This window comes from Coenobita brevimanus, chromosome 46, assembly GCF_032717465.1.
Source record: "Coenobita brevimanus isolate Jiangsu-jjx chromosome 46, ASM3271746v2, whole genome shotgun sequence".
Classification (NCBI taxonomy): domain Eukaryota; kingdom Metazoa; phylum Arthropoda; class Malacostraca; order Decapoda; family Coenobitidae; genus Coenobita; species Coenobita brevimanus.
In genome coordinates this window covers 46,639,718-46,663,384 of record NC_136999.1, presented here as the reverse complement: position 1 = coordinate 46,663,384, position 23,667 = coordinate 46,639,718, and the positions used below count along the sequence as shown (strand labels likewise).

At 39.5% G+C, this 23,667-nt stretch overlaps 1 protein-coding gene across 1 annotated transcript in view; it reads right to left on the bottom strand.

The window, feature by feature from the left end:
- LOC145398717 (uncharacterized) overlaps positions 1-23,357 on the bottom strand; it is a 110,451-nt gene extending 87,094 nt beyond the window's left edge. Inside the window, exons 1-2 of the mRNA XM_080271516.1 lie at positions 23,322-23,357; positions 21,714-21,894 (exon numbers count right to left, since the gene is read on the bottom strand). Of these exons, the coding sequence (XP_080127642.1) occupies positions 21,714-21,894; positions 23,322-23,357 (217 nt within the window). The remainder of the gene's footprint in view (positions 1-21,713; positions 21,895-23,321) is intronic.
- Between the last annotated feature and the right edge of the window lie 310 nt (positions 23,358-23,667).

The window sequence follows — 23,667 nt, the reverse complement described above, 5'->3', positions numbered from 1 at the left end:
TCCTGTTATATGGAAGGGCCGACTTATGTTCACCCTATCCTTCGGTAGGGCTGGTGGTCCTGGGTAGATTTAAGGTCTCTGCTCATACCTCCTACAAATGATGCAGTTTTTGAGATATTTTTTAATAACCTGTCTACCCTTAGGAATCCAGTACCTTTCCCGAATTTGGGCTAAGGACTGCGGTACACCTCAATGGAGAGTGGAATCATGGGCTTCCTTTATAATAAGTTGTACAAAGCATCCACTCTTAGGTAATAAAATGGGATGTTTGGTTTGGATGGGCAAGTCAGCTTTTACCAATCGGCCTCGACATCTTATCAGACCTTTTCCGTCTAAGAACAAGCCTAAATTCTTCATCAGCTTATTCCCTTTTCCAGTGTCTTGGCCTAAAAGTTTATATATTTCCCCGTAAGAATTTCTTTGTACTCTTTTCAGCCAGTATTCTAGGGGATCTAAATTCTGAAACCCCACCTTCTTATTCAAAAATTCAACAACCAATTTAGTAGTATTTAGAAGTTGTCTTATCGATGAAAATCGGCTGATGTCAATTACTTCTGGCTCAGGTACTACAGGATCCAAGGTCACTACACTAACCTCGGCAATACTGTACTGTTTCTGTTCAGGCCAATCCTTAGTGAGTAATCATTTAGGACCTTTAAACCACAAGTTATCTTTGATCAGTCTCCTTACGGTCGAACCTCTCGAGAGCAGATCAGCTGGATTTTGTTTGGAGGACACATGCATGAAATTAAATTTGGAAGACAGCTCTTTAATAGTCTTCACTCTATTACGGACAAAAGGAATTTTACTGTCTTCCTTCCCTATCCAGTAAAGACAAATCTCACTGTCAGTCCATATGTAAATATCCTCAAACTGAGTATCAAGAGTTGTGGTTATATACCTGGCCAATTTAGTTCCTACTTCTATGGAAGCCAATTCCATTTGAGGTAGGGTTCTTTCTTTAATTGGCGCAACTCTGGCTTTGGACATTATAATCTTACTATCCTCTCCTGTTGCGCAATAAGCTACTGCTCCATAGGCCCTTTGAGAAGCATCACAAAATATGTGTAAGTGCGACTTCTCATTACGGTTTATTTTCCTGGGAATACATATGCTTGATGTAGTTTCAAACTCCTTTCTAATCTGTTCCCAATGTTCCACATATGTCTCACCTAATTCAGTGCCCCAGTCTAACTTTTCTAGCCAAGCCTCCTGTACTAAACATTTGCCCCTAATAACTATAGGACTGACAAATCATAATGGGTCAAATAGCTTGGAAACCTGACTTAACAAGGACCTCTTGGTGAGAGTGACATCAGAGAACTTAATTTGTTTCAGACTTATTACATCAGCTGTTGTATCCCAGTTAAGACCTAACACATTTAGAATTTTGGGAATGTGAGAATCTGGATAGTCCTCTTGTATTTTATTCCTCAAAATCGGTGAATTTGTATTCCAGCTCTGTAACGGCAAATTTGCCTTCCCATATTCGGAATTGGCTACTTCATAAGCCTTCAAAGCTTCCGACTCTGTATCAGCAACACCTTGCAAATTATCCATATAAAAAGCCTGCCCTATTTCTGGACATTTGGCATTTTCAAAATGATGCTTTAAAGTGTTGCAAAGTAGGAAAGGACTAGCACAAGAGCCAAAGAGCACCGATCGGAAACAGTAAGTTTTCAATGGACTATCCTCATTTTGAGGATCATGAGGCCAGAGGAATTTTGTAAATTTCCTATCCTCATCTTTCAGTCCTATTCTGAGAAAAGCCTTACTAATGTCTGCTGTGTAAGCGTAAGGTTTCTCTCTAAATTTTAGTAACACATTCCCTAACTTTTCTGATAGTGTAGATCCAGAGTATAGGCAATCGTTCAAGCTAGCTGATCCCTTGGACGCTTTACTACTACAGTTGAATACTATCCTTATGGGAGTAGTTACTGAATCCTTGCTTACAGCATGATGTGGTAAGTAGTGTCCTTCTTTGTGGTTAACAGGGTATTCTACCTCTTCTATAAATTTATTCTTCAATTAATCCCTTATAATATTATCATATAGGATCAGATGTTCTGGTTTATCTCTCAACTTTCTTAGAAGAGAATTTAACTGAGCTTTAGCTGCTTGGTAATTTGTTGGTAACTCTGAATGGTTAAGTTTCCATGGTAATCCTACCCAATACTGTCCATCCTTAAATTCCACAGACCGATTATACAGATCCAAAGTTATTTTATCTTCAGGGGTTGGTCCTCAGAGGTTATACCTACACTGTCTAGGTCCCACAGTTTGTGTACAGGTTCAATATTTTCATCCAACAAGTCATTTAACTAAGTAGGTTCTAATTCTGCACATATTCTAGCTACCATTAATGACGGTGTGGGGGTAACAAAGACTGAGTCTACTAGTTTGGCCTCTCCTTTATCTTGTTTTGGAAAAGGCAACTGACCCATAATAAGGTTACCTCCTGGACTTTTGAATAACTGTACCTTATTCCTTTGGAAAGTCCTATGTAGGAATCTTCCACAATAATCAGAACCAATTATCATTTTTATGGGACCCACAGTATCTGATTCAACATTCTGTTTAGCCAACTTTATCCCTGAGCTTTGCAAATGATCAGAGGTTTCATTCAATCCCTTTATGTATATATTTGTCTCCATAGTATCAAGCATAGCTGCTGTTATACGGCATTTATATCTGCCTAATTGTATTACAGGTCTAACTAAATCAAAAGACTGAGCCTTCCTAGTTGTCAAGAATCCTGTAATGGCTAGATTTACCTTGCCGATAACTGGTAACTTTAATTTCTTCACAATGTCTTCAGAAATGAAGGTTTTCTGAGCACCCGTATCAAACAGGGTACATACCAATTGGTTTCTATTCTCAAACAATACCTTCACATCTGCTATTGGTACTGCAGCTGGCATTACTAATGGAGCATTCCCTTTTGCAATTGTCATATTGACGCTTGCAGGTTTAGGAACCTCAATTTTCATCCTAGGGCATAAAGCACTATGATAATGATCTTTTTTGCATTTTAAGCAAAGATTTAATTTAGTCTTACAAGCCGCGGCAGTATGTTCGGAGTTCATACAGATTATACAACACCCCAGTTCCTGAAGCTTCCCTACTTTAGAAGCATAATCAGGGTAGTGTTGACAAAATACACTGGAATGTTGCTCACCACAAAAGACACAAACTTTCCTGTCTTTTACCATGGAAGGTTCTATTTCCTTAATATCCTCAGCATGTCTATTCCTTATCTTTAATACTTTATCCTCGGCCTTTGTGGAGCTAAGGAAAGTACCTATCTCTTCTTTAGGCACATACTTAGTCTTCTCTGACTTAACTTTCCCAATCAGTTGGTTAGTGGGTTTTTTCTTTACTTCAGTCTTCTGTTTGACCTCAGTAGTGTTTAATGTTCCTTGCAAATGTTTACAGAGTTGCATCAAGCCTTCCTCAATCTCTTCACAGGAGAAATTATCCTTCTGGTACCTACCATACAAAGCATCCTTGGTTTTCGGTGGGAGCTTTAAGGACACAATTCTTGAAAGCACCCAATCTGATGTCTTAATATCTTCGTAAGTACCTAAGGCCTTGAAATTACAACTTAGTGCAATTCTAAATTTTTGCAAGGAATCAAAATCGTGCCTAGGCATGGGTAATTCTATTAGAGCCTTTAATAAATGATTTATAACTTGCTCCCTGTCTTCGTAATTTTGTCTAAGGATGGTCAAAGCCACCTCATAGTTATTTTCTTCTACTGGTAATTCTTTTATCAGTTGATATGGTGTTCCTTTGACCTGTCCTAACAAATACGTAAGTTTGGTGACTTTAGGGAGATCTGTTCTATCGTGTACCAAATATTTGAACTGGTCCCAGAAGGATTTCCAGTTCTGCTCCCCATCAAATTCCGGAAGCGTTATTTGTGGTACCACAGCTCTACTCTCCTGTGCCACAACTTGTGTTTCCGCGGCAGTGTCAGCTAATTCTGACTCTAGTGTCTTTACTACAGTTAAGTATTCTTCTAATTTGTCTTCAAACTTCGTAGTTTCTGACTCTAAGAGTTCCTTATTCTCAGCCTTTACTATAGGCGCTTCTAAAGTTAAGTAACTGTCTTCGTACTTACTCCATCGATCTTTCAGGATATTTAGGAGACTATTTATTCTCTCCTTGGACAGAGGTATTTGGTCCAACGACTGGTTACAATCATTTATGGCTCTAGTTACCCATCCTGCCTTACTACTAGAAGATCTTTGCAATAAAGAAACAGACATGTTGACGGAGTTCTAATTTAATAATTTAATTATGAATTCCAACTACAAATTTACCTCAACTTAGTAATGATTTGATTATTTTAAATTTTGAAGAGGGTTGGGATTAAGTCCTCATTGTGCAAATTATCCCCTCTCTCAATTTCATAATATTCATTACAGCTCAGCTAATTATTTAATTTGAGGAGTGTAGGGATTAGGTCTATAATTTCAACCTATCCCCTAGGGTTATTAAACCTCTAGGGTTTTATTTCATCCCCACACTCAATTGCCAAAACACCCATATTCCCCGAGCTCAGAATTAATTACCTCAATACTCCATAGGCCCACCCATAGCTTGTACAGCATAGAACTCTCCTTTCTTATGTTCTACATAATTTATAAATTTCTGCAGAACCGCTTCCCTACCATGATGGTTCCAATGTATACCATTAGCTTTCAACATTGCTTGGAAGGGCTTGGCATTAAAATGTATGAAATCCCTTCCCTTCCTGGCCCGTTGCAACTTTCGGTTTACAGATCTGCTAATTAATTTATATGTTCCATAAACTGGAGAGCCGTATGGCAGGTTCCTTGGCTCGAGGAGGGTTATGGCTACTGAGGATTTACAAGAGACCTCTATGGCTCCTACCACTGCTAAAATATTCTCCACAACTTCATTGACCTCCACGTCCTCATGGATATCGTTTCCTCCAAGGAAAAGGACCGTACGGTCATGCTCCCAGTCTAGTACGGCATTCAGCCTTTCATCTTCAGAGAAAAAGCTTGCCTTTCCTCCCGGAGATCTGTAGACACGTACGTCCACGTCTTCCACTTCAACCGAACGTGGTAGTAAACTGTGTCCCACAAAAGCAACTTCAAACACATTCAGCGCTTCGACACACATCGGTTTTCCTCACTCGGGGGGCACCAAAAATGTGAAAAATGTTTAATAGTTCTGGTATACAAATCGGGGCCCTCTTTCTGGGCACCAAAATGTGAAAAATAATTAATGTATCCAAGTCGGTATCCCTGCCGGGACACCGCTATGCAAGAATTTTCTGGTAAACAACTCGTAGGTCGTTACTCTTCCCTAAAGTTGTCTAAGTAAATTAAACAAGTCTCAGAGTTAGGCGAAACGTAACTTAACTCACCTACAATAACTATTTCTCTTCTATCTCTTCGCTAATCCCCCCTTGAATTGGCCAATTCGTAAAGGTTACTTAGCTAGTGAAGAGGGAGTGATCGTTAACCGATGACGATGAGGCTGCTTGGTGAAGTTGCCTGAGCAAGCAAGCGTCCTTATGGTGTGTATGTACAGTCGCCAAACTTTCCACCTGGGCCACCTAGCCGCGAGAGGTGGGTAACGGGTGCTGGCAACAGTGTATATGTTTGTTCGTGTGTACATGCTCGACGAAAGTTCGGATCATCAACTCTCTTCGTCCATAGTGAACCTCTGTCAGAGTCAGAGTTCATCCCTTAGATGGCTGGGTACGGAGTTAGGTGGTGAGAAAAATGTCTCAGGAGTAAGGCGGCTCTCCCATCGGCTCAGCCAGTTGCATGAAACTGGTCGCATGGAAAATTGTTGTGTGCCACAGGTCGTGCTGACCAAGGCCAAAGATATATGACTATATAAATTTTATAATAAAGTAATATAAATATTATTCTTACATAAATATAAACTTTTATTTATAATACAATAATATATATTATACTATACATATTTGGCCTTGGTCCGTGCAACCTGTGACATGCAACAATTCCATGCGACCGGTTTCCTGCAACTGGTCGAGCCAGTGGGAGAGCTGATTAAGGGGGGAGCTTGGCATAGTGAAATCCAGGGCAGGTGCAGGACGTTGAGGGGAGGGGGTTACGTTATTCATACCGCCAGTGACAATAACTGCCGAACTAGTTTTTGAGATCCATTGGCAATCTACCAAATATTTACATTTTTAACAATACTAAACATGTTATTTTTTATGTTGTTTTTACATTGTTACAATAACATGTTAATGCACTAAATACTGGAATCACTCCAAGCCTTTCTCTCACACTCTCTCATTATATCAGTAATTCCATTTCATAGGGTTATCACTTGATACCATTATCAGTATAGGTTGAAGATGAATGCATTTACCTAACATCTACATCCAGTTACAAGTAAGATTGCCTGCCATATTCACATCATGAATGACACTGACCAATAAACATTAGGATGATGTTCAGACACTGTTAACGGTTGCTTATTTCCTCGTTGGTAGTACTTCAGGCAGATGTTTTCATGTGTTCTGTGGTGCACCACGAAGAAGTAGGAGATTAAAATACTGTCACCTCAGCAGGCAGAGAATTTATGCATACTTTTGCCGAATGTGGTTATTATATCAGCTATGATAATGATTTACCGTACCATTCTTCATATGACTATGATCATTACAGCACATCTTTATAGTCCATTCGTCTAACGTATGACTGAATTACACATTGCAAGGAAAACTGATTGTGAGCGGTGCCGCTTATGTGTGCGGTCACACATTTACATGCTCATCGATTATTCACCGAACAACATTATCTCGCATTATAGCAAGATGAAGACACCATCTCTTCACCACAGGATGCAAAAGCTTCCAGTCATTTTAAGCTCGATTTTATTGATTCATGAATTGTTTGGACATTTATATCACCATTGCCTGTGATATTACTTATGTGATTGGTAAATGCAACGTAACGAACATGAAATTATCATTACAGGCTGGAACACTTTTTTTTTTTTTTTTTTTTTTTTTAAATCCCGCGAACCTCGCTTTAGCCCCCGTCACCGAGGTCCTGAGTGCGAGGATATGTGATGTTGATTGTTGACTGGCTGCTACCAAGACCTAGGTCATAAGAAAAGGGCTAGGTGTTTAATAGGAGAAACCCATCTCTCCTGACGGGGGTGGAACGACGCCACACGGATCGCCTGGCGGAAGCGTTAACTACCACGTCACCCACAGTACTGTTTCAAATATTTAATATATATCAACTATTAAAACAATTGCCGTGTTTGCACTGCAAGCACAGAGATCCACGTAATGATTAAGTGATGAGATGCTTAGGTTTTCTATTGTTAACGAAAGGTTGACTCATGACTAGCTGACTCAAGGCAGTATTCTGCCTCAACGAACGAGTTTCAACCTCCGACATCTACAGCTCCTAACTCTCCTACTTAGTTTAAATTAATATCCTCCCAATGAGTAATCCTGTAACGATTAATGACCTAACTTGTCTAATCATGTCTCGGATCAAGAGTGGTATTTCAATAGGTTTTATCGAGATCGGCCCAGGACTGGCTAAATGCAAAACGAACAGTCAGACACAGGTATCTATTTTTCAACCATAAGGGCCGGTCACACGACGGTTCTTCCCCCCCAATATGCAGAAGACATTTTTTAGCCATGGGTTTATCATGTAATAATGAAAAAGAATACGTTTTTAAATATATAATATATGTAAAGATGCGGTCTTTTGAATTAGTTTACTTATTGTTTTCAATACTTGCATTATCCAACACTTTCAAGAAGCTCCTTTGAAATTCTGTCGCCTAAAAATTGTCGACTGATTACTGGGATGAAGTTTGACTGAAGTTCACTAAGGAAAACGAGAGGTGATGATCCGAACTTTCATCAAGTATGTACACACGAACAAACAGATAGCCTACACTATTGCCAGCACCCCTTACCCACCTCTCGTGGCGGGGTGGCCCAGGTGGAAAGTTTGGCGACTGTACAACCGTGCTAACTCCATGAGAGCTAGGAGCAGAGTGAGTGAACGCGGCAATCCCCAACTCTTCATCGAATTGTGGGTTGCCAACTCTTATTTAATTACAGTACTAAATACAGTTATATTACATCATGATATGTACAGGGCAAATCTAACAAATTAATCTTAGTTTTACTTAAACTAAAGTTAGACCAAATATTCCCTTTAACTGTGTAAATATCTTAATTCCAATCTGCCTTAACAGGAGAATCTTTCCCTGTTTGCCACGTCACCTAACGCGCAGACGCAGTTTAGGTCAGTGGAAAATACCACATAATTACATGTATTTACATAGTATAGTTGTCCACGTGGGTTAAATGCAGTAGCATTTAATTTATCAATAACAAGAATTATTAAAGAGAACATCATATCTGGGTTATTAAAACCGCTTGAACAATTAACAACGGTCTCTATTTTTCCTCTGCCTTTAACCAGGGATAACTATGTGCATGGAAAAGTTTGGAAGGAAAGAGTGTTTTTGACTGGTGATATGAATGGTAAAGTTGGGAATGCGAAGGTGGATGGAATAGTTGGTGAGTGGGGTGTGCCTGCTGAGATAGATGAGAATGGGAGTGTGTTAGTGGACATTTGTGCTGGGAGGGGGTTGGTGGTAGCCAATACCCTCTTCAGGCATAAAATGATCCACAGGTATACATGGCGAGTGATGAGAAGGGTGGGTGGTGAACTGAATGAAAGGAAGGCAATGATTGATTATGTGTGTGTGGATGAAAGGATGCGAAGATGTGTAATGGATGCAAGAGTTTTTAGAGGTTGGGGGAGTGGACTTTCTGACCACTACTTGGTGGTGGCCAGAATCAAGGTCCAATTAGAATGGAGAAATAGAAGAAGGGACAGACGAGAGGAAGAAGTAGTTGCAAGGAGAGTGGAAAGGTTACAAGAGGATGAGCAAAAGGCAGAGTATAAGAGAGAAGTGGAGGAACGATTGGGTAAATATGAATTGGAGCAGATGGGAGACGTGGAAAGTGTGTGTAGCATATTTACAGAAGAAATATGTGCAGCATGTGATGTGGTGTGTGGAAGGAAGAGAAGACGGAGGGGGGTGCAAGGAACAGCATGGTGGACTGAAGAGGTGAAACAGGCTGTGGCACAAAAGAAGAAAGCATACAATGAATGGATGAGAAATAGGGGCGTGGAAGAAGTTGAGAGGCGGAAGAGAGAGTTATATGTAGAAAGAAAGAGAGAGGTGAAGAGATTAGTAAGAGAGAGTAAGAAGAGAGTGGATGAGGGATTTGGAAGAAATTTGAGTGTAAAGTGGAGGGACTGTAAGAAAATGTTCTGGAAAGAGGTGAAAAGAGTAAGACAGGGTGGAAGTGAAGTTAGCAGGGGAGTGAAAGATAAAAATGGTAGATTACTAGTGGAGAAGGGAGAAAAAGTGAGCAGATGGAGAGAACACTTTAAGGAATTGTTGAACGTAGAGGATGGAAGTAATGCGAGTATAAGTGGCTGGGGAATGGCTGGGAGAGGGAGGGAGGTGAGAAGACAGGAAGAAATCAGTAGGATAGAAGTTGTGGAAGCAATGAAGAAAGTTAAATCTGGGAAAGCCCCAGGAATTGATGGAGTGTGTGGTGAAATGCTGAAGCATGGGGGAGAGAGAGTAGTAGAATGGATGTGGAAGATGTGCAGATTAGCCTCGGAGGAAGGTAGAGTCCCGGAGGATTGGGAGTCAGGTATAATTATTCCCTTGTACAAAGGAAAAGGGGAAAAAGAAGTGTGTGGTAATCATAGGAGCATTTGTCTTCTTAGTATAATAGGAAAAGTGTATGGTAGGATACTTATTGACAGAGTTAGAGAAAGAACAGAGAAATTAGTTGGAGAAGAACAGGGAGGCTTTAGGAAGGGAAGAGGTTGTGTAGATCAGATATTCATTCTTAGATCTTTAGTGGAAAAGTTTCTAGAGAAGGGAAAGAAGTTGTATGCGGCTTTCATGGATTTGGAGAATGCATATCACAGGGTGGATAGACAAGGATTGTGGAAAGTGTTAAGAATATATGGAGTAGATGGGAAGTTGTTGAATGCTGTGAAGAGTATGTACGATGGTGCGAAGGCTGCAGTGCGTGTGGATGGTGAACTAAGTGAATTTTTCTCTTTGAAAGTTGGTTTGAAACAGGGATGTGTCATGTCTCCATGGTTGTTCAATCTGTACATGGATGGGGTAATAAAAGAGGTACAAATTAGGGTAGTGGATGTTGGAGTGCCCCTGGTGAGAGAGGATAGTGTTTGGAAACTCCCTGTACTGTTGTTTGCAGATGATACTGTGTTGTTGAGTGAAGATGAAGGGGAGCTGCAAGGCTTGGTGGATGAGTTTGGGAGTGTGTGTAAGAAACGGAATCTGAAGGTGAATGTAGGGAAGAGTAAAGTGATGGTCTTTGAGAGAGGTGAAGTCAGTGAATGTACAGCGAGGTTGGATGGTGAGGAATTGGAAAATGTGAGTACGTTTAAGTACTTGGGTAGTGTGATGAGTAAGGATGGAGGTTTGGAGGGTGAAGTGCTTGAAAGGGTACAGCAGGGAAGAAAGGTTGCTGGTTCTTTGAAAGCAGTGATAAGAAACAGGGAAGTGAGCATGGAAGTGAAAAAGTTACAACATGACAGTATTGTGATACCAACTCTAACGTACGGAAGTGAAGCTTGGACGTTGTTGGAAGGACACAAGTCAAGAGTGAGAGCAGTGGAAATGAGTTATTTAAGAGGAGTCTGTGGAGTCACATGGAGAGATAGGCTGACGAATGAGGATATAAAGTAACGTTGTGGTGTTGATGTGGATGTGATAGGGAGCATTATGAGGAACACACTGAGGTGGTTTGGCCATGTGGAGAGGATGGAGGGTGAAAGACTGACGAAGAGAGTGTATGTGAGTGAGGTGGAGGGGGGAAGAGGGAGGGGGAGGCCAAGGATAAGATGGAGGGATGGGGTGGAGAGGTATATGAGAGAGGGGGGTGTGAGTTGGGAGCAGGGCAGTGAAATGGTGGGGGACAGGGCGACTTGGAGGCGATTTGTTTGTGGCCACCCCAAACGGGATTGAGGCGTCTGGTAATAGATAGATAGATAGAACTATGATAAATATAGAGAGCGCAACTGCTCTGGGGGAAAATATTTCCCACATCTATGTCTTTTTTACAGATTTCCTCTGATACTTCTTTCAATACGCTCATTAGATTTGCCATCTCCTTTTTCTGTCTTGAGATCTTGTTTTTTCTTCTTCCTCTTCTATACCATTGATTCCTATAGATTTGTTGATATCTACTGAATCTCTGACTAACTTGGGATTGTTTTGGATTTTTCTTCTCACTTCCTTTTTAATGCTTTTTTCTTCCACCCTTGTTTCTAAGTCTTTCTTTACTTTCACCATTTCAGCGTAAGTGGTTTCCACATCATTTTTGTAGCTTTGCACAGCTTCATTCACCTATGTTATCTTTTCCTCAGTATCACTGCTCTGGTCTATCAGACTGATTACTTGCCTAATTGTCTTTGTATCATTTTTGAACTCTTCCATAATACTCTCGTGGTTAACTACTGTACTTGCCATTTCACTAATTTTTCTCCTAAGTGAACCCACTTCTACTGTCAGCTCACCTATGGTTATGTCTTTCTTGTTGACTTCGTTTCCTAATTTTTCTATTTCTTCCTTTTGAAAGTGCATCTGTGTGTGTGTGTGTGTGTGTGTGTGTGTGTGTGTGTGTTCTTACCTAACTCTTACCTAATTGTATCTTTACAGGAATGAGTCAAGCTCGTGCTGTCCCGTGTCTTAAACTATATTTATCGTACATATCCTTAAATTTGTGAATTGTTTTGGCACACACTATTTCATTCGGTAGTGCATTCCACTGATCAATTGCTCTATTTGGGAAACTAAATTTCCTTACGTCTTTTTCACCTTTCTTTTTATGCATTTTTTGCAGTGTCCTCTTTCTGATGCATCCCCATACGTTAAGTAATCATTTATGTCTATTTTCTCCTTCCCTGATATGCATTTATATAGCATAATCATGTCAACTATTTTCCTTCTCCCCTGTAGTGTTGGTAGATTCAATTTATTTAGTCTTTCTTCATAGCTTAGATCCTTTAAGCTTGGTACCCATCTTGTAGCGGCCCTTTGAACTTTTTCAGTCTTGTCTATGTGTTTTTTGAGATGAGGACGCCAGACTACTGGTGCATACTCCAGGGTTGGTCTGATGTATGATGTTATTACCTTTCTTAGCATGTCTTCATTTATGTATGAAAACGCTATTCTCATATTGGCAAGCAGTCCTAACATATAATCTCAATCAGGTCTTTTTCCACTTTTACCAAACTTGATTACATGACACTTGTCTACATTGAATTCCATATGCCATGTATTACTCCATTCATGAAGTTTACTTAATTCTTCTTGTAGCTCTTTACAAGAGTAATTCTCCTTTGTATTTTTGCATCATCTGCAAACATATTTAGATAGGTTTCATTTCCAGTGTTACTGTCTATATCATTTATATACACTAAAAACATGATTGGTGCCAGCACTGAGCCCTGTGGTACTCCACTAGTCACTTCTTTCCATGATGAGTAATTTCCCCTCATTTTTCTTTTCATGAGAAAATCTTGCATCCAACAATACGGTTTGCCTCGAACTCCTCCTTGATGGTATAGTTTCCATAAAAGTCTTTGGTGTGGTACTGTGTCAAATGCTTTCTTGAAATCTAAATAGATACTGTCCACCCATCCTTTTCTTTCTTGTAATGTGTCTGTTATCCTGTCATAGTAGCTCAACAAATTAGTAACACATGATTTTCCTTTTCTGAAACTAAACTGTCTTTCTGTTATCATATTGTGTTCTTCTAGATGATTTACCCAAGCTTTTCTTATAAGCTTTTTTAATACCATACTTACAACACTGGTTAGTGATACTGGTCGGTAGTTAAGTGGAGTTTGTCTATTCCCTTTCTTGAATAAGGGAACAATGTTTGCTTTCTTCCAGATATCAGGTAGTTTACCTTGACTCAAGGATGTCTTGAAAATTAAAAATAATGGTTTACTTAACTCCTTTGGACATTCACATAGCACCCAACATGAAATTTCATCAGGACCATTTGCTTTTCCTTTGTGGAATTTACTTAGCTCCTCCTGTATTTCTTTTTCTGGTGTTTGTATATCTGGTAGTATGTGTGAGCATGCATGTTCCACATAATCCCTCTCAAAATTTTTTTCCTTTGTAAAAACTGATTGGAAATTCTTGTTTAGTGCTTCACAAATATCCTTCTCTTGTGTATAGACGATTCCATGGATTGTATTTTATCTTTTACTTTGGTTTTGCTTCTGATGTAGCTGTAAAATAGCTTTGGTTGATCACTACTTTTATTTATGTGTCTGTGTGTGTGCGTGTGTGTGTGTGTGTGTGTGTTTCCATTATAGCTTGAGCTATCAACACAAAACCTTCAGGGTATCAGGATATAGCCAAAATCTTGGCCAAGTTCGAAAATGGGCACTCGGAGTCAAGGTCAAGGTCACCAAAGTGGCTACCAAAGGTAAACTAGTTTTTATCGCACACCGTTGGCACAATTATGTTTTATCGCACGCCGTTAGCACAATTATGTCTCATGAGCGGCTTGAGCTATCTACATGAAACCTTCAGAGTATCAGGATATGGCCAAAATCTTGGACACTTTCGAAAATGTGCACTCGGGGTCAATGTCAAGGTCACAAAAATGGATGCCAAATGTCAGCTAGTTTTTATCGCCTGCCATTAGCACCATTATATCTCATGAACAGCTTGAGCTATCAACATGAAACCCTCAGGGTACCAAGATATGGCCTAGGCCTTCGACAAGTTAGAAAATGGGTACTTGGGGTAGGGGTCAAGGTCACCAAAATGGCTGCCAAAGGTCAACTATTTGTATCACCCACCGTTAGCACCATTATATCTCATGAATGGCTTAATTTATGAGCATGAAACCTTCATGAAAGTAAAAGGCTTGGGCTTAGCGAAGAGCATATTTTGGTGGGCGATTAGCATTCGGCTCCCGAATGCTTTTCTTTCAGTGTCCAAGGAATTACACTGCTTCACAACTCCAGGGCTACACTAACTTCACAAGACCACAAGTAAAACTGACTGAACTTCCTTTATTCTATCCCTCATCCTTTTTTATAACCTTTTTGGCTACCCGATTGTTCTAGGTGCTCCAAGCGACAACAGTTCCAAGTCAGAGACATCCAAAATATTAGAGAGCTTTCATACATTACGTAGCACTCGAAATACTTCATACAAACTGAAATTAAATGATATAATTTAACAAACAATCATCCAGATACAACATTGTAGAAAAGAAAAATTACTGCATAAGCTAATAAAATAGCTCCGCTTCCAACAGCAGACTACCTGGCAACTCTGCTTGGCAACTCAAAATGCACGAACCATCGAGAACTTTCCAGTGTCACCTACCTAGCAGTCCTGCTTATTTAAAAACATGTTTACATTAGAGTGGTTTTTCATAGTGGAAGTTTTTAATAGAGATCAAATTTTAGCCCTTCACTCCAACAGGATCACGAAAAATTATTGTTTTGGAGTTAGCAAAAACAGAGAGAGAGAGAGATCGTAAGTTAAGAACTAAAATGCTTTCAAATGTTCAGTAGTAGTTTATTTTGTTCATGCACAGTCATACAGATCGAACTTTGACCTTGCCCTGCTACCTTGACTTCTGACTCATTGTTCTCAAAACTGAATCCTTTCGTTCTTACCTGACCCTTAATACTTCAGTTGTGTTTAGTTAAAATCAGATCAGACATGTTTTAGCTGGCCTTTACTTGTAACCTTGGCACTCGCCCTTTCCCTGCAACTGAGACGTTTTCTCATCTGCAAGCATTCCGCAAACATTGGATAAAAGGCTGATTATGTTGACTTTGCTCTGTGACCTTTGCTTTGACTGATTGTTATAAAAAATAAACCAATTCATTCTTGAATTACCCTAACCCCTCTTACAAGTTCGGTCTGGAATTAATAAAAACTGGCTAAGGTGATTTTGCCAATGTTTAACATAGCCCTGTGACCTTCACATTTGATCTAATGTACTGGAAAGATATATATATATATATATATATATATATATATATATATATATATATATATATATATATATTGTTACGGTGGCGCCAGCCCGAGACTATTACAAAAAGACAACAAGTCAACCTTAGATGGTCGGCCTCCACTGCGTTGCAAAAATAACGCAGACCCCGGCACTGACACTCCGCAAACTAGAGAAAAACTGCGCAACGGAAAAGTACTTACTTAAGAACGCAACACTCTGTACTTTGATAATAAAACGGAACAGCCTACCTATAGCTCTAGCCTACTATCGTCACTACCGGAAGTAATACCGCCCGAGACAGTATACAGGAACACCTCCCACTTACTTCCGGTGGTGACGACTTTCTACTTAACCCGTGTCCAAGGGGGAACGCAGTTAATAGCTCACGATGGTTCTCACTAGCCTTGTGCAAAGAGATGGGATTAACTATGTAGGGGTTAGGGGTGTGTGTGTATGTACGTGTGTTGGGGAACGTTAACAAAGGCAGCGAGAAGACCACGGTGAGCCAAACTGGCCCTCCAAAGACAACACGGTTACAAAAACAAAATAAAATAACTACTTCCCTCAGTCAGCAACAAAAAGAATAAAAATAAACTTAAATGAAAACGCCAGCTCGGCATAAAAATGACTGGGGAGAGAGAGAGTGTGCACACACGCACGATACGGAAGCTAGTTGGGAAGAGACTGCCTGATCAAGGCTCGTGCAGTCAAGCGCGAACGCATGAATCAGATTAATTAACAAGGAACTTAAATTCGTGACCCTCTCTCTCTCTACAATGAATTGGTACTTCTAATGCAAGCAAAACATCATTAAATATACAGGTAGCTCACATAAGACAATCAAAATAATCAAATGCATACTCAGCATGGCATGAAATAAAATTGCCCTCAGTGGCGGGAACGAAAGAAACAAAAGAACTTGTAACACTCGCTAATTTAAACTCCGCGAATGACACGGATACATACTGCATAATCCCCTAGCCCAGCTGTAACGGCTGCACCCGTGGGGACGGAAAGGCGGACAGCATAACTATATATATATATATATATATATATATATATATATATATATATATATATATATATATATATATATATATAGGTGTCCTCGAGGGCTGTCCCTAAATGCTTCCACAAAGTTTGGTTTAAACTATAAAAACTGTTTGATATGTATCGTCTCCACACACACACACACACACACACACACACACACACACACACACACACTCACGAGAGTGTTATGAATGATTTAAAAAATGACACAGAGACAATTAGGCAAGTAAGCAGTCTTATTGACCAGAGCAGTGATATTGAGAAGATAACACAGGTGAATGAGGCTGTGCAAAGCTACAAAAATGATGTGGAAACCACGTATGCTGAAATTTTGAAAGTAAAGAAAGACTTAGAAACAAGGGTGGAGGAAAAAAGCATTAAAAAGGAAGTGAAAAGAATAATCCAAAACAATCCAAAGTTAGTCAAAGATTCAGTAGTTATAAACAAATCTATAGTAATCACTGGTATAGAAGAGGAAGATCTAAAAAACAAGATCACAGGAGACAAAAAGGAGATGGCAAATGTAATGAGCTTACTGAAGGAAGTATCAGAGGAAATCTGTAGTAAAGACATAGAGGAACACAAGAGGTTAGGGAAATATGAGAAAAGCAAGACAAGACCTCTAAAGGTGACTTTCCAGAGTGTAAACACTGTGGAAGAGATACTAAAAAATGCAAAGAATCTTATGGAAAAAGAGGAGTTCAAAAATGTATGGATAAAAAGATGCCTAACACAAGAGGAACTGTAATTACTGAAAGAGAAAAGGGAGGAAGCAAAAACAAAAAATGAGGGAAGATCGGAAGAGGAGAAGAAGAAGTTTTTTTTTACAAAGTAATAGGATTGCAGGTACGAAAGTGGTACACAAACAGGATGGAATAAAAAGGAGGAAGGTAGTAGAACCATGTCATGACAAGTATATAAACAAGCAGATAAAGTTGATGTACTCAAATGTGGATGGAATGGTATCTAAATTACTAGAGATGAATGATTATGTCAGAGAAAATGAACCACAAATCATATGCCTAACTGAAACAAAATTAACACCAAGGATATCCAATGACATACTAAACTTAGAGGAATACAATATATGGAAAAGAGACAGAAATTTAAAAAAAGGAGGAGGAATTATAATATTAACTAAGAAAAATCTAAAAGTCAATGAAATAAAACTAGATACACCATCACAAGTAGAACTGACTGCAGTAGAGATCAACACATCTGAAGGTAAAGTAATTGTAGCCAATTTGTACATGCCACCCAGATCAAACACATGGGAAAGAGATGAATATGAGGACCTGGCAGAGAGTACAATTCAGAGTTTAAGATCATTGCTACATAAAATGGAAGAGAAATCAGAAAGAATTATACTAACTGGGGATTTCAATACAAATATAAATTGGAATACTCTAGATATAATTAGCCAAGAAAGCTGTTGGGACCAAAAGCTCCTGTATCTCGTACAAGAGTTCTTCCTAACGCAACATGTGAGGGAAACCACCAGAAAAAGAGGACTTGATGTACCTTCAGTGCTAGATCTAATATTTACTAGGCAAGAAAACGATATTGACAGTTTAATATATCACCCTCCACTCGGCAAAAGCGATCATGCAGTACTAAATTATAACTTCAGGATAGCATATGACATAGTAAACAGCAATGATAGTTACAAAAAGAGCCTAAACTATAAAAAGGGAAATTATCAAGACCTAAAGAAGTATTTCTTAGAAGTTGATTGGGAAAATAAGCTTAAAGGACAAGATTTAAATGCTGTATATAAAAACTTCTGTGAATTTTATGAAATAGGAGTCCAGAAGTACGTCCCACAGCACAAAGAAGCAGATAAGAAAATACAGAAATGATTCAATACAGAATGTAAAAAATCAAAAGAAAGAAGAGATTTGTTGTGGAATAGATAGAGAAGACATAATAGTGAAAGGGCGTATAATAATTACAAACAGGCAAGAAACGATTATACAAGAATAAGGAGGGAAGCCCAAAAACAGTTTGAGGAGGATAAAATAAATTAAAGTAGTGATCAACCAACGCTGTTTTACAGCTATATCAGAAGCAAAACCAAAGTAAAAGATATAATACAATCAATTACGGACGAGGGAATCACTTATACACAAGAGAAGGATATTTGTGAAGCACTAAATAAGAATTTCCAATTAGTTTTTACAGAAGAAAAAAATTTTGAGAGGGACTATGTGGAACATGCATGTCCACACATACTACCGGATATACAAATAGTAGAAAAAGTAATACAGGAGGAGTTAAGTAGATTAGACAGGGGAAAAGCAAGTGGTCCTGATGAAATTTCATGTTGGGTACTACGACAATGTGCAAACGAGTTAAGTAAACCATTATTTTTAATTTTCAAGAAATCCTTAAGTCAAGGTAAACTACCTGATACTTGGAAAAAAGCAAATATTGTCCCCTTATTCAAGAAAGGAAATAGACAAAATCCACTCAACTACCGACCAGTATCACTGACCAGTGTTGTAAGCAAGGTATTAGAAAAGCTTATAAGAAAAGCTTGGGTAAACCATCTAGAACACAGTATGATAACAGAAAGACAGTTTGGTTTCAGAAAAGGAAAATCATGTGTTACTAATCTGCTGAGCTACTATGACAGCGTAACAAACACAATACAGGAAAGGGAAGGATGGGTGGACAGTATCTATTTAGATTTCAAGAAAGCTTTTGACACAGTACCACACCAAAGACTTTTATGGAAACTGTACCATCAAGGAGGAATTCGAGGCAAACTGTTTTGTTGGATGCAAGACTTTCTCATAAAAAGAGTAATGAGAACAGTACTAAGAGGAAACTACTCATCATGGAAAGAAGTGACTAGTGGAGTACCACAGGGTTCAGTGCTGGCACCAATCATGTTTTTAGTGTATATAAATGATATAAACGGTAACACTGGAAATGAGAGCTATCTGAATATGTTTGCAGATGATGCAAAAATACAAAGGAGAATTACTAACACAGACTCTTGTAAAGAGCTACAAGAAGAATTAAATAAACTTCACTAATGGAGTAGTACATGGCAAATGGAATTCAATGTGGAAAAGTGTCATGTAATCAAGTTTGGTAAAAGTGGAAAAAGACCTGATTGGGATTATCTATCTATCTATCTATTGCCAGACGCCTCAATCCCGTTTGGGGTGGCCACAAACAAATCGCCTCCAAGTCGCCCTGTCCCCTGCCATTTCACTGCCCTGCTCCCAACTCACACCCCCCTCTCTCATATACCTCTCCACCCCATCCCTCCATCTCATCCTCGGCCTCCCCCTCCCTCTTCCCTCCTCCACCTCACTCACATACACTCTCTTCGTCAGTCTTTCACCCTCCATCCTCTCCACATGGCCAAACCACCTCAGTGTGTTCCTCATAACGCTTCCTATCACATCCACATCCACACCACAACGCTCCTTTATATCCTCATTCGTCAGCCTGTCTCTCCATGTGACTCCACAGGCTCCACTGCTCTCACTCTTGACTTGTGTCCTTCCAAAAATGCCCAAGCTTCACTTCCGTACGTTAGAGTTGGTATCACAATACTGTCATGTAGTAACTTTTTCACTTCCATGCTCACTTCCCTGTTTCTTATCACTGCTTTCAAAGAACCAGCAACCTTTCTTCCCTGCTGTACCCTTTCATGCACTTCACCCTCCAAACCTCCATCCTTACTCATCACACTACCCAAGTACTTAAACGTACTCACATTTTCCAATTCCTCACCATCCAACCTCGCTGTACATTCACTAACTTCACCTCTCTCAAAGACCATCACTTTACTCTTTCTTACATTCACCTTTAGATTCCGTTTCTTACACACTCTCCCAAACTCATCCACCAAGCCTTGCAGCTCCCCTTCGTCTTCACTCAACAACACAGTATCATCTGCAAACAACAGTACAGGGAGTTTCCAAACACTATCCTCTCTCACCAGGGCCACTCCAACATCCACTACCCTACCTTGTACCTCTTTTATTACCCCATCCATGTACAGATTGAACAACCATGGAGACATGACACATCCCTGTTTCAAACCAACTTTCAAAGAGAAAAATTCACTTAGTTCACCATGCACACGCACTGCAGCCTTCGCACCATCGTACATACTCTTCACAGCATTCAACAGCTTCCCATCTACTCCTTATATTCTTAACACTTTCCACAATCCTTGTCTATCCACCCTGTCATATGCTTTCTCCAAATCCATGAAAGCCGCATACAACTTCTTTCCCTTCTCTAGAAACTTTTCCACTAAATATCTAAGAATGAATATCTGATCTACACAACCTTCCTAAAGCCTCCCTGTTCTTCTCCAAGTAATTTCTCTGTTCTTTCTCTAACTCTGTCTATAAGTATCCTACCATACACTTTTCCTATTATACTAAGAAGACAAATGCCCCTATGATTACCACACACTTCTTTTTCCACTTTTCCATTGTACAAGGGAATAATTATACCTGACTCCCAATCCTCCGGGACTCTACCTTCCTCCGAGGCTAATCTGCACATCTTCCACATCCATTCTACTACTCTCTCTCCCCCATGCTTCAGCATTTCACCACACACTCCATCAATTCCTGGGGCTTTCCCCGATTTAACTTTCTTCATTGCTTCCACAACTTCTATCCTACTGATTTCTTCCTGTCTTCTCACCTCCCTCCTTCTCCCAGCCATTCCCCAGCCACTTATACTTGCATTACCTCCATCCTCTACGTTCAACTATTGGGATTATAAGTTAGGAAATAAAACCCTATACAAATCAGAAAGAGAGAAAGACCTAGGTGTGATCATCAATAACAGACTATCTCCGGCTGACCACATCAGTGAGAAGGTACGGAACATGTATACACTGCTTGCAAATATGAGAATAGCATTCACATACATAAATGAAGACATGCTAAGAAGGATAATAACATCATTCATTAGACCAACCCTGGAATATGCATCAGTAGTCTGGAGTCCTCATCTCAAAAAGCACATAGACAAGATTGAAAAAGTTCAAAGGGCCGCTACAAGATGGATACCAAGCTTAAGGGACCTAAGCTACGAAGAAAGACTAAATAAACTGAATCTACCACCACTACAGGAGCGAAGGAAAAGAGGTGACATGATAATGCTATATAAGTGCATATCAGGGAAGGAGAAAATAGACATAAATTATTACTTAACACATGGAGAAGCATCAGGAAGAGGACACTGAAAAAAACTGCATAAGAAGAGAGGTGAAAAAGACGTAAGGAAATTCAGTTTCCCAAACAGAGCAATTGACCAATGGAATGCACTACCGAATGAAATAGTGTGCGTCAAAACAATTCACAAATTTAAGGATATGTACGATAAATATGGTTTAAGACACGGGACAGTACGAGCTTGACTCATTCCTGTAAAGATACAATTAGGTAAGAACAATTAGGTAAGAACACACACATACATACATACATACACCAGCACACGCGCTTGGTTAAAGTCATGACACCCATTCTCACTCTTCAACATGGGTGCAGTGAGTCCAAACCTGTCAGAGAGAAATCTGCAGCCATGAAATTCCAGAGGTTGATATCGACATCAAAGACGACATGAGTACCAAGCCTCGCCAATCTGTTCATGTCAGCCACTAAGCTGCTATACGTGGAGGCGGTCACTCGGTCTGTGTCAAATAGGTCAGCAAGGTCACGGTACATCCCAGATTCCGCATTCTGAAGAGAAATAAACCTCAGAGCAGAACAGAAATTAGATTGTTTAGTAATGAAACCATTCGTATCACTGTTGTCTATAATTCCAGTATATCGTATAAGATGTTGCACTTTATTGCAATTAAGCTTTTTGTGTAATTAATGATTATCTGATGCACTATTTTGCTAAGCAGAGCACTGTTTACACTGGCAGAGGTAAAGTAACTCAACAGATCTAGTCAGTTAACCACTTGCGAGTTTGGGGACTACAAGGTAGTTCAGAATGTCGACACTAATAAATTTGGTAGTTTTAGCACAAATCGCGTTTGGAATACAAATATTATCATGTGAAAATAACGTTGACAGTGCCCAAGTACTCTACCGTCTCAGCTCCACTCTCCACCAAATGTTCACTTGATCTTATCTATATCTCTACTTCCCACAGTCATTTTATCATTGCCACTTTGAAAAACTCTGTGGTACTGTGCATGTCACTCAGTCGGCAAACACATTTATTAATATGTTTATTGCGTTGTGCGTATTTCCCTCCAAGTGTTTGTCTCTGAAAAATGCTGCATAAAATTCAGCAGAACAACAAGCCTGCTAGATTTTACATACTTATCCCATCCCGTGATTAGTTAATGAAAAAAAGCTGCCGTACTAGACTATGCTTATAACATAAAATGCTCAAATGCAATTTTGGGTTAATATTAGCATACTTAAGGGAGCGCCTAAAGAAATGTTTATTTTTCTTAGTTGAATTCCGTTATTTTTCCTGTACTTACCGAACTATAAATCTTTCATCTTAATGTGGCCCAAATTTTCTTCTCTTTGCAGCTTCTTTCATATCACACAGTTTAGTAGCAGAGAGAAGCAGGTCTAGTACATTCTGTCTCTTGCACTTTTTCGTGACCAGCATCATAATACAGCTTTAATTTATTGTTACAACGAGGCACTGGAGATGGGGATATGACAGTTATAGGCCAATGAAGAGAAAAATTATTTTAGGCAATATTTACTTTTAGAGCTCCTCTTCGGCGGGTTTCCTCATCCTCATCCCCTTGTTTTTATGCTGTGTGGGATTATTTGATGCCGCAGATTGTCGGAAACGCGTTTTTATATAATAAACAGACCTCATCGGTCCCTGCATAAGATAAAGGGAACGAATTGTTTTTGGTGAGGGATGGGTGACATTATTTGTGCAAGGCGAAGTAGTGCCGTGTGAATATGCTATAATCCCACTGGTTAGGTTAGATGAGGCTAACTTAATATCTGAAACACACACACACACACACACACACACACACACACACACACACACACACACACACACGCGCGCGCGCGCGCGTTCTCAGCAACCTGCAACATTAAATCAACCATTCACAATGAAAACAAGCTTGTGGAAAAGAGAAAATCACAGAAACAGTGGAGAACGTAAAGCAAAGACTTACCAGGATCTCTGTCAGTCTGTCCATCGATGTCAGCATCCTGAAATCCCAGAGAGGGATGGTAAATAAATCGCCTCTGTCACTCTGTCCTCTGCCACTCACACACCCCTCTCTCATATACCGTACCACTCCTCCTACTACTCTATCTCATCACAAATGTGTGTGTGTATATATATATATATATATATATAGATATATATATATATATATATATATATATATATATATATATATATATATATAGAGAGAGAGAGAGAGAGAGAGAGAGAGAGAGAGAGAGAGAGAGAGAGAGAGGGAGGGAGGGAGGGAGGGGGAGAGAGATACTTTCTGTATGTGCACGATTCTAGGC